This window comes from Parus major, chromosome Z, assembly GCF_001522545.3.
Source record: "Parus major isolate Abel chromosome Z, Parus_major1.1, whole genome shotgun sequence".
Lineage (NCBI taxonomy): Eukaryota > Metazoa > Chordata > Aves > Passeriformes > Paridae > Parus > Parus major.
This window is the reverse complement of record NC_031799.1, coordinates 73,746,052-73,758,260: the sequence shown is the minus strand read 5'-3', so window position 1 is coordinate 73,758,260 and position 12,209 is coordinate 73,746,052. Positions and strand designations below refer to the sequence as shown.

Genomic DNA, 12,209 nt, shown 5'->3' with positions numbered 1-12,209 from the left:
CCTGGCCTGGGACGCTGCCAGGGATCCAGGGGCAGCCACAGCTGCTCTGGGAAATCCACCCCAGCGCCTCCCCTCCCTGCCAGGGAACAATTCCCAATGTCCCATCTCACCCTCCTCTTGTTGAAACCATTCCCCTTGTCCTGACATTGTTAAAAATAATCTCTCTCTGTGAGGGATTGCTGTCTTCTCCCCCAAACATTTCTCTTACCTCCACACATTCATCCTTGTCCACTTCTTCCCTTCTGGAGATGTTGCCTTCTTCACAACATTTCCCCTTCTTTTCCTTCCCTTTCCCCAGGATGTGAGAAATACAGAACACACATTTTGTTTTTGTGTTTCAGAAGCTGGGTAAAATACTGTCAGTAGAACACATCTGAAAACTCCATGAGTTAATGTGTCCTTGGATAGCATAAGCTGCTTTGATTTAGGCTGCAATTTACTGCTTTTCCTTCTGGGATTACTGAGGAGTTTTCAGTTGCTGCAGTGATTGTTCTCTTTTGCTCAGTAATTTACTTGCATTTCAGGTTGCACACAGGCTTCCAGATTCTGAAATAAAAATGTCTTTAGAAGTCAAGAACAAGAAATATTTTCAGCTTCTCATGTTAATTTTTAATTAATCACCTCTGCCACCTTTTTCAGCATCAAAGGTTTGCAGCACGCCCTTGCAAACATCAGGCAATGAATATAAACCTTAAATACATGGTAAATGATTAAGCTTCCTCATGCCTCACGTTGAAGACAGGCTTTTGTTGTTTTGTTAACAAACACTTAATGTTTTGGTAGCAATCTTGGTACACAGACAAATTTTCCACCATTGTTTTTCATCTCTGGTTCCCATTCTTATCAATAGTGATGCCAGTAATTTTCTCTTTGTGTCCTGTCTTGAATAGTTCAACCAGCACTGCAATAAATCGGTGAAAAATTGGGAAGTAGCACCTAGCGCGATCACGGCACAACTAGGTTTTAAAATGACAATTTTACAGTGCATCATTGCAAGTTGGTTTTATGTTTAGTAAGGGAAGCTTAGGGGAGGGCAGACCATGGGCAGGCACCATTTCACACCATTTGAAAGTTCCAAGGACAATTTGGTGCCACCCTGGAGCCTCTTGGAACGTAATCTAGCTGTTGGCTCGTCCTGCTGATGGAAGGGTGGGATAGCAAAAGCAGTGCTGACACTTGCATCATTTCCCCAGTGTGAGCTTTGCCTCCTGGACAGTCAAAGCTGACCGAATTTACGAGGAGCTGAAGGCAGGAGCTCAAAGTGGAATTTCCAAGTGACATTCCCTAGGGCAGCAGCTCCTCTGCCTGGGAGAGGTGCCAGCACCTCTCTGGGAATCCTCCTTAAAAGTAGTATTTCTGTTACAGGGCGTGTATCATTTGGGTTATTATTTATTTTTTTTTAAATGGGGTTTCTTTGTGGGGGTTTGGTTTTGGATTTTGGTTTTTGTGGGCTGTTTCATGTGCATGTTTTTTGTTTGTTTGCTTATTTGCTGTGTTTTTTGTTGTACACTTTTGTCATGTTTTTTGTTGGTTTGTTTTTCTTGTGAGGGTTTATTTGTTTGGTTGATTATTTTGTAATCAGAACAATGTGCTTTTTCCCCTCTGAAGGGGAGATGTTGGCATCTGAGGAGGTTTTGGTGCGTTGTTTTGAGTGCTGCCATGGCCTGGGCAGTTTTATAAGGGCAGAGCTTTGCTGTGAGCTGCTGGGCAGCCCAGCTCCGGTGCAGGACTTCTTCACCCAGAGGCTGAGCCTGGCTCCAGTCTTCTCTCTGCAGCGGCACCCATCAGCTCCTTCCTCATTCCTCCCTTCCCTGCAGGGAGAAACTCTGGTTAGCCCTGGGAGGAGTCAGAGCAGTGACACACCGCTCCTGATGTCCCTTACCTCTTTCCTTGGCTGGCACAAGAGGTAAGGGACCTCTTCACACCTCCTTCACACCTGTGCCAGACACCTGAAGCTTTCCCTCCTCTTTTTTCTACAGCTTTACCTTGAACTCTGCCAAAGGTGTTTTTGTGCAAATGTCACAAATTTTGCCATGTCACTTGTGTGCACCCAAATACTGAAAAGACACCTTGAAATGGAATTACTTAATTTGTTTTTTGTCAAAACACAGGTTGTTCATATTACCTTCTATGAGTCCAGTGTTTCTCAGAATAAACATAAACAACAAAATTGTCCAGCTGAACTTGAAACACAAGTGTGTTCCTGATATCCAATAGACAGGATAATGATGGTGATGAGGGTAGTTGATGTAAATATGTGTTACAGTGCTTAAATATTTACTGTTTTCCCTTCAGGAAAAGGATGGTGTGTATGCAGAAGGGTGTTTTTTACCTGTTCTGTGCTGCAGTGATGTGCAAGCTGAACTGTTTGGCATTGAATGGCAGTGCTAAAATTATATTGTCTCTGTGTAATTATATATACAGGCCCACTCACATACATCATTTACTGGAGAATGTAATAGTGCATCACAGATACCGTCTTATTTTCTTGTAGTAAATTAGTTTTTTAAATGAGCAACATTTATTTTAAAAAGAGAATTCAAAGATGACTTTGAGATTCTTTTTAGAGGCATGTTATGATATTTTTATTGCACTTTGCTTGCTCTAGAGTTGACTATTTCTGGATAAATGAAGTGAGAGTTGATGCTGATGCTTGAATGCAATATGCCTGTTTGAGGGGCTGACAGATGTAGGTGATTTCTCAACAAATGCCTTCCGTAATTTAGCTTTAGTTGCCTTTGGGCGCAGACCTACTGTGGTTGCCCTCTAAGCTGGTTCAAATGCATGCATTTTCTTGGTCTAACTGTGTGTTCCTGGCGTGCCTGTCACCATGGTAACTGCACACCTCTGAGCTTAAATTCTGTGACATGAGATGACTGCAAGTCTTGCTTTAAAGAGGTCTGAGTTGCTGCACTTCAAAAGTAGGGAGGACTCTGATATTGTCTCTCCCTTTAACTTGAATCCCCACACAATGGGATTAAATCCAGTGCTTGTCTGCACTTGTGTCTTTATTCTAATTTTATATGTAACAGCTTTATGAAAGGCAAATAACTTGTTACATAACATGCAGTGCTGAACAGTGTGATTTATCTTTAAATATGCTTTTTAAAATAGACTATTCCACTCTATAAACAGAGCACATTTGTGTGTAATCTTGCTGCACTTTTCACTGTGCTGTAGGTTATTTTCAAATGCACTGTATTGTTGTAAAAGTTTTTATCTTTCACTGCTATGGAGAATCCTATGAACCTGATTAAATGGTTTTTCCTTTCCTATTCATGGCATTCAGGTTTAAGTGATATGCTCTGTTGAAACCCCACAGGTTATAAGATTGTCCATTTACTCATTTATTAGTTCTCACTTGGGCTCTGGATGTGTTTAATTTCTGAAACTTAAGAGACCTAAGCCTGAACTTCCTTTAGTTAAGGATTGTTAAATGCAAATGCTGCTTGTGATTTGGCCTCATTCTGTTGTGATTGTCTGTAATCCTGCAGTTCTGGTGGTCATCTGCATGAAGAGTACTTTGTATACATGTAGTGGTGTTTAACAAATTAATGAAATGCACAAGTGAATAACTTCTTCTCGTGGAATTCCTCTCTTTGTGCTCATGTTACCCAAAAGGAAGACAAATGTATGAGTGCTCGGGTTTGGCTGTTGGATGACCCCAGACAGGAATTTCTGTTCCTTGAGCACAGGTGTGGAGGTGGATGAGGGATGGGGGAGTTCTGGGCAGTGAGGACAATGGAGGGATCCAGAGAAGTTCAGTCTGAATTGCTGCTGAATGACTTCAGACCCAAACCCAGGGGTTTTTATGACCCTCACTGTCCTGCTGCCCATGAAACATCTGGGTTTCTAAAGGGTGCATTTAAGGCACCTGTGGAAATTAAAGGTGTGTGTTTAGGTAGAATAATTTCTGACCTGTTTTCATCTGAGCTGGAAGAAGTCTGTTTGCTGGCTGGCTCTAAGGTGGCACACAAGCTGTGCAGAGTAAGGTTGTAAATAACCGTCCCCATGAAATGGGAGCTGAGGTAGATACCTGGTGGCTATCCCCTCCCTAATAGCTAAATCTGCTAATGCTGCATTCTGAGAGCAGCAAAAACCTCCCTGACAGTTCTGTGGAGCACACCTGGGCAATGCAACAAATGCCCTTCATGCAAGAAATGCCAGTGGGAACATGAGAGTTTTTGGGTGAATAACAGTTTCTTGTGAAAACAAAAGGTAGCTGCAATACAGTTATGGGTGAGGCTTCTTGAGAGAGGGACAAACAGGGGAGTGAGATGGGTGAGAAGGGTCCCTGTTCTTCTGTGAGGGTGGGGAATAAGCTGGAGCCGGTGCACAGTCTGCATTCTCGGGAGGAGGTGGTGGTGGCTCCAAGCTGGGTTGTGAGGAAAATTTTAGGTTAAAAAACGTGAGAGAGAACTGCAGACACCCCACTGTAGTTCTGATATTGCAGTTGCCTCTAGGAGCTCTCTAGGGAATTGTATTCTGTTGTCTTGGATGTGGAAGTTTTAGAACAATAACTTAGCAATAAGTACATGAAAGCTATTACCTTGAAACACAGGGGAATATTTTCAGGGTTGTTTTAACTTCAATCCATGTTTCAAGACTAAAACTTAAAACACATCTTCTTTGGGCTGGCAGCACATTGGGTTGAGTATAGAAAGTCTTCTGGTGTTTTTTATTTGCTGGGTGGGATGCTTTTTGTGTTTTGTACTTTTTGTTTGGTTGCTTTTTGTTTATTTTTAAAAATTTTATATGTCTTTTTCATTTAAGAGTTTCTGAACCTTTTTATTTCCTTTGTTCTAATTTGCAGCATTACTTTACTGTTCTCTTTGGCCATGAGGGGCAGAAGCCACTGGAGCTGCGCTGTGAGGATGAGGTTGATGGAGATGAGTGGGTAGAAGCTATTCACCAAGCGAGGTATGAAACTCAATTTGTGACCCTCTGATCCGTGTTATTACAGATAAATGGATAATACTTTGAAAATCTAAACCCACCTTCCAAACAGAAATAAATGTTAACATGTATTAGTTGTGTGTTCTTTGCAATTCATGAGCATGTTATAGAAAAAACCACCATCTTTAACATTCAATGCTTATTTCACTGTCTTTTATCTTTCATAAGCAATTGCGCTGCAGTTGGAATTAGTTCAGGAAGAATATTATTTTATTAGAAACGAGCCCTAGGATTGTTAGAGACTCTGTATTAGAGACAAATGTGTTATGTGAATGAGGAAATTAATGATGTGACAGATGAATAAATGAGTTTTTCCTTAAAAACTCTTATAGAGAAATAAATGTAAGAAAGAGGTAGTCAAGCCATTAAGGTGACAAGTAAAATTTTGATTTCGAAACTGAAATTCTGAACCACCTGAACACAGTTCTGTGAAAAGGGATGTGGTAGGACCTTGAGCCATGCAGTAGCCTGTGCCTGAGGAGAGGTCTGTGTGGCAAGCGGTCATGGTTTAAGTGTGATCTAAGTGAAAGTCACCTCACTGGAGGCCTGAGGAATGGTGTGTGGAGGCAAAGCTGCTGCTGAAATGCACTTTCTGCAGCCTCCCCCCATCCCCACTCACCTCAGCTAATCTGCAGTGCCATGGTAACGCACAAGGATCCAGGCAGCTCCCGAATTGCTTAGGACACGAGCCATGTAAACAGAAGTGATTCTGCTTCAGAACTAAAATTGAACACGAGCAGCTCGTAGTTTTTTAATTTAGAGCTTGTGAAATGAGGCCCTGGGGCTGCAGGCCTTGTGCTGCCTGGCCATCCAGCCTTGGGGTCTGTGTCCTCCTCCTGGTGCTGGAGATGTCTGGAGAGGCTCCGGGAGCAGGGGCTGGGCAGGGTTAGAGGAATAAACCCGTTCCCACCTCGGGGTGGATTGTGCAATTCCAGCTGCAGGGGATGCAGTCCCATCCTCCCAGCTTGCTCTCCTCAGCTCGGGGCTGTTTGTGCTTTTTGGGCCCAAAGCTGCAGCGCTGCCCTTGGCTGTGGGGCTGGGAAAGGATTGTTGTGTGTGCCTGAGCTGTGAGGAGAGCTTGCTGTCACTGTGTGTGGAGTTCAGAGTCACACACCAGGGCAGGGCACAACCTGGGAACGTGAAAGGCAAAGCTGAAGGCATCAGTGGTATTCACTGTTTCTGTAGTATTCTGTGAAAATGGCAGAACACAGTGAGGTTCATATGGTAACTGTCCCCACAGTGAATCCTTGGTTTTGTTTTTTTTTTAATAATATTGGGGCCTGTTGGGCTGATGGAGGGGTTACTTTTCCTGTCAGGGTGTTGGAGATGACACACTGCTTTGAGGAGTGGGTGCCACTGATTGCGTTGTTTCCTCCCAGCCTCCAGGTTTGAGTTTGGCTGTGATGGTGCTAAGGACTGCTCCAGGCTGCTCTGACTCCCTGGATGTTGTTAAAAACCGTGTTCCAGTCCCAGGCTGATAAATCCCAAAAGGCACAGCTAGTTTTGGGGGCAGAACCTGCTCGTTCTGGGTCCCCCTCAAGGATGCACAGGGATCTGGACTGGCCTGAAGTGCCCCAGTCCCTGTCCCCAGATGTGTGCTGGTCATTCTGTGCCCCTTCCACAGCTTGGGGGAAAGGGAAATTGTTGTTCTGTTAGCTCTCCAACCAAGGGTTTCATTAACTCGAGGAAGCATGTAATGAGTGTTTGTTTTTGTCAGATTGTAGCACTGAATAAAACAAAGGAAAAAATGCGACCTTATCAAGGCAACCAGGAAGATGAAGATCCAGATATAAAAAAAATTAAGAAGGTAAACATGATGTCTTCTGTGTTTAAAGGGACAAGGGTGGGATGAGAGATGTACTTCCATATTTTGGTCTGTCTAGTTTTATTTAATTTTTTTTAAGTACAGTCAACTGGCAGGTCTTCCTTTCCCCTGCCCCTACTTAAATCTCTTCACTGTATATATATTTAGTGCCACGTTTAATCTTACGAGGTATTTGCATAATGGAAGGTGTCTAGTTTCTGTCTCTTTCTGGGGTGTGCAATTTGAGCCAGGGCCAGCACTGAGCTGTTTACTTGGTGTGAGTTTTCCTTTTTGTGTAGATAAACCACTGTTGCAGAAGCTGGGAATGCCCCTTTTAGTAGCAAGAGAGCTCTGAATCTATGTGCAATTCACTGCATTCTGCATCTTGGTAATTTTGACTGTTGGGCCCCTTCTTATTTTTGAAGTTATTTTTTTCAGAGTAAACTGACACTAGCAAAATTTTGCACTTCTCTTTCAAGATGAATGATCTTCACATCAGTATCAGGGCACAGAAAGAATAAAATTTTCTGTGACCAGATGTAGACCTGTCATCTTTAATCCACTTGCAACTTCAGTAGATATTGTCCTTAGTTAGATTTTTCCATGAGACAGAGGTGCTTTTAAGAACACCAAAAATGTGTCTTTATGAATTCCGTGTTTGTTTTCTTGGGGTCTGATACCAAGTGATGTATTGATACATAGCTTTAAATGCGCCAGCCAAGAGTTTTCTGTTCAGAACGGAAAGCAAACTGAGCTTAGAAGTTCATTTAAGAGTTCTGCCAATAATGGTATTGAGTCTGTGCTGGAATGTGTTACCTGGAGGTGTTGCAGGGTTCCTTTGGGGTATAAGAGAAATGTTTTAGGGGGAGGAGGAAGGAGCAGGACTCATGCTGATGGGAAGGGGACAACACTCCAGCATGCAGTGAAAGATTCCCTCTGTGTATGCCGTGTTTTACAGTCTGTTTCCTGGCAACAATTACGACCCTTAACAAACAGAAATGTGAAATATATTTAATTACAGAACAATTTATTTTTGAGCAAAGACTTCTAATATTGAGGGTTATTTCTACAGTGAAGAGCTTATGATAAGTCATGTAGTGTATTCTTTTCCTTACTTTGCTCTTCTGTGTGATCCCTTTTTAGGTTCAGAGCTTTATGCGGGGCTGGTTGTGCAGAAGAAAATGGAAAACCATTGTCCAAGATTATATTTGTTCTCCTCATGCAGAGAGCATGAGGAAGAGGAACCAGATAGTTTTCAACATGGTGGAGGCTGAGTCTGAGTATGTGCACCAGCTTTATGTCCTGGTGAACTGTTTCCTGCGGCCCCTGAGGATGGCAGCGAGCTCCAAGAAGCCGCCCATCAGCCACGACGATGTCAGTAGCATTTTCCTCAACAGGTATAGGGGGTTTACTTGGAATTTTTGGTTGCTGTTTTGGGGGGTTTCTGTGGCTTGTTATTTGGGTGTTTTCTGTGGGTTTCACTGATGGCTTGTTGCCATTCTGGTTCAGCTGCAGGCAGAGTCCTGGCCCTTGATTTGGCTCTGGTGCAGGTGGTGTCACCTGGTGTCTCCAGGGCTGAAAGGCAAAGGTGCTGCAGGTGGTGCTGTTGGAAGCAGCACGACCTCTTCACCTTCCTACCCTCTGTGTCTTCCTCTGCTAGAGGGAAGAAGGGACAGATGGTGCCTCTTGGGGCAGTGCTCATAATTTTCTGTCACCTTTCCTGTTTCTTCTTTTCTCTTAAGAGAGCAAAACTGGACTTAGTGGCCTCATATGATCCCAATAAGACCCGAGGATGAGAACGTCAAAGCTTCTATTTTCTGTTGTCCTGCCTAAGGAGTCTCCTTCTCTCTCACTTGTCTTTTCATATCCTGCAAAAAAAGGATTGTTCTTTCATTAGGCATCCAAGTACTGCTGTAATGAGCATGTTCAAGTAGCCCAGGAGGCATCTAACATTAGATACAGGATTGGGATTGCATCCAAACCTGCCCCAAACTTCTGAGAAATAGAATATGTTCCTTTAGTCATGAGGCAGGTTTCCTTTCCCTTGTTAGAATATCAATACAATGTTAGAATATTTATATTGAGTGCTATGAGTTTTTAGGAGCGCCAAGCTAGTATTTCTAAACAATGCAATAAAAGGAAGCACTTATTTCCATAACAATAACTGTCTTCTGTTTGGGTTTTTTTTCCTAGCAAAGGGCAAAAGAGGAAGAGATATTTCTCTGTGAATTAATCAGAAAACAAAACCAGAATTGTTTTTTTATTTGTTTAAATACTTGTTTTTCAGTGAAACAATCATGTTTCTTCATGAGATATTTCACCAGGGCTTAAAAGCAAGAATAGCTAACTGGCCTACCTTAATTCTAGGTAAGTTACTTTATTTTCTGTAGGGGTATAACCTCCATATTTATTTTTGAAAATTCATTAGGGATTTGGTGTTTGTTTTTTTTTTTTTTTCCCTAAAGACATGACTTCTTTAAGGTCCTTTTTGAAGGGAATGGATTTTCGGAGTTAAAACCACAAGGATGAGGTGTAGTGGGAATCCCATGTGGGCAGGAATGGTCTGTATATGAGAATTCCTCTGCCCTGAGCATTGACTAGACTTGTATTTTTGGTAATACTACCTGACCATTAGGTAATCAGAACAACCATCACTGGGCAGGTGAAAGAGCTGTTTAAAGTTTCTAAATTGTCACTACATTGGAAACAGAACTGATTATAGTAATCCACTTCTAGAGAAAACACTGCTTTCTTTAAAAATGTGTTTCAGTACATGGGTAGCTGAGGGAAAAAAAAGGCATTTCTCTCCTTCTTCTAGCTGACTTATTTGACATTCTGCTGCCAATGCTGAACATATATCAAGAATTTGTTCGGAATCATCAGTACAGCCTACAAGTGCTGGCAAACTGTAAACAAAACAGAGATTTTGACAAACTCTTGAAGCAATATGAAGCCAACCCAGCATGTGAGGGCCGAATGCTGGAAACTTTCCTTACCTACCCCATGTTTCAGGTACTCCCTCTGCATTTTTTGCCTGTGCTTGGTTTTGCTGTTTGGTTGATTAGTTGTATGTTACTGACATTGCAGTCGATTGAAGGCTTTTCTTGCCTAACTAGAAATACTCTCCTGAAAATTAGTTTAGTTTAGTTTAATTAATTAATTAATTTTATTTTGCTAATTTATTTAGTTTACACTACTCTGCCTGTAGAGTAGTATAAACTAAATCTCTTCCCCAGCTGTGCTGGCTCATCTTTGCTCAGTCTTAAGAATGTTGAGGGGGACTGTGGGATGAGGATGGCACCAGAGAAACTTGACAAGGAGCATTTCCTTGACTTAGAACCCCTGATTATGAAGTCCAGAGAGAGATGATATTCAGTAACCTAGAGCAGCCATAAGAACCTTACTGGGAATATGTTTTGTATCTTTCTCCCCGCTTTGCTCTCGAGTGACTTGGTCTTTAGAAAATGAAAAATAAGCTGCAAAAGTTTTGAAAACTGTGCTTACCCTCGTGATATTTTACTATGATCTGCCCGGAGCTGATATCTGCAGCTGTTTTAAGATGTTTGTGAAGCACTGGCCTGAGAATTTTGTGTCTTTTTCATTTAACCTGGCATTTTACTCAGTAGGGGAATAGTGAACCCCCTCAGTTTGTGCAGCAATCGGCAAGCCAGATTGAGAAAAAAAAATTAAAAAGGGGCATCAGTGTTACTGGTGTTAGTAATTCATATTAGTTATTAATATTAGCCTTAGGAGCTGTTGTTGCACCCACAACATTACTTTTTTGAACTTCTGAAGTGGTGTATTTTGAAGTTTTTATGTGTTTGGGGTTGTTTTGTGTTGAGTTTAAACCAGGTCAAGGGAGGGAAAGAGATGGTCCTGTTCCTGTGTGATGAGGAATGTTATTATGTCATTGCTGATGACTTTCCACTTGAGCATAATATTACCTCTCCTCCTACATAAATCTTGTTGTGTCAGACCAGTTATGCTGCACCATCACTTGGTTGTGGTTAAAAGCTCTGAAGGGTCCTTCTTTCTGTGGTTAAAAGCTCTGAAGGGTCCTTGTTACCCTGCAGCCTTTCATAGGCAAATACAGGACATTCTTCAATCTCCTTTTGTGCAATGTGATTTCTATCTGAATGCGGACAGGTCACCTGGTATTTTCAATGTCAAAAGAAATTTACATGCTCATAATCTATTAAAATTAAGGGAAGGTATATATGGATTTACTGATGTTATACCTTACTGGTTTCAAGATTCCCAGATATATTATAACACTTCATGAACTCTTGGCTCATACACCACACGAACACGTTGAGAGAAAGAGCCTTGAATTTGCTAAATCTAAACTAGAAGAACTTTCAAGGTAAGATTTTTATGCCTTATGTCTAATAATTTTGAATTAAAGGTTTTGAAAAGAAAAAACAGGTTTTATTTATTCTTATTTGGTTTTGCTCCTTTAAAAAAGATATGTATTTTAAAGTAAAGGATCAAACCCAAACCAGAAGATAATGAAAAACAACAAAAATATACCAATGTAATATTTTGCGTATTTTTTATATATATATATATTTTATTTTTTTTTTTCTTTTTTTGGCAAATTTAGATCTACAAGTGTCTCCTTATATTTTATTTAGGGGAGAATTGAAATCACTATAGAAACCACCTACTCCTGGGTTATGAACAGAGCAGTTTTCTTTACATATATAAATTTTATTTTTCTTAATTTAAAGAGAGAAGAGCATTTTAAATAATCATGGTCTTGGAAAGTACTTAGTTGTCTATCTCTGTTAGAATTTCTGTGTGCCAATTGACTTTCATATATGCCTCAAATATAATGCCAGATAAGCAGGAACTAGAGATATATTCTGAGAACTGATGTTCCCTGTGGAAACCTGCAAAATGAAGCTCTTCCCTGAACCCCCAGACCTTTCTCAGATGTTCCTCTCATCAGCCCAGTGAGAAATGTGGTTCTCCTCTCTGGGAAATGCAGTTTTCTGCTGTGAACAGAGAGACCATGAGTGAACTCCAGGATATAAATATTCAGTGTCTGGAGTATTCACTAAAGATGTGCTTGGAGAATATTTGGTTGTAAAAGATCTGCAAGAGCAGATAAATCAGCTCTGGGCTGGCTTCATTGCATAAGTCAGAGCTCATTGCTGATCCAACTGATTCATCACTGAACATTCAGAACTGGAGTCTGAGACTCACTGATCCTCTGCTCAGAGAGTCAGGATAGACCATAAATATAAAATAAAGAGGAGATTCCAGGAAGTGCAGTTCAATCCCATGTTAAGGAAAATATCATTACAAGATCATATAAACTTCTGGGTTAGTTTCAGCATTGGAAAAAAAAAAAAATCTTAATTTTTCTCTGTAAGGGGAGGATGCCTATAAAATAAAAGTAAGAGGAAGGAAAAGAAAGGAAGGAAAAGAAAGGAAGGAAAAGAAA

At 41.2% G+C, this 12,209-nt stretch overlaps 1 protein-coding gene across 6 annotated transcripts in view; it reads left to right on the top strand.

Annotated features, from left to right (window-relative positions):
- RASGRF2 (Ras protein specific guanine nucleotide releasing factor 2) overlaps positions 1 to 12,209 on the top strand; it is a 134,150-nt gene that overhangs the window by 49,646 nt on the left and 72,295 nt on the right. For all 6 annotated transcript variants that reach the window (XM_015614914.3, XM_015614913.3, XM_033520504.1 and 3 more), the window contains exons 4-8: positions 6,674 to 6,763; positions 7,904 to 8,157; positions 9,048 to 9,127; positions 9,579 to 9,772; positions 11,014 to 11,123. In XM_015614914.3, coding sequence (XP_015470400.1) covers positions 6,674 to 6,763; positions 7,904 to 8,157; positions 9,048 to 9,127; positions 9,579 to 9,772; positions 11,014 to 11,123 — 728 coding nt within the window. The remainder of the gene's footprint in view (positions 1 to 6,673; positions 6,764 to 7,903; positions 8,158 to 9,047; positions 9,128 to 9,578; positions 9,773 to 11,013; positions 11,124 to 12,209) is intronic.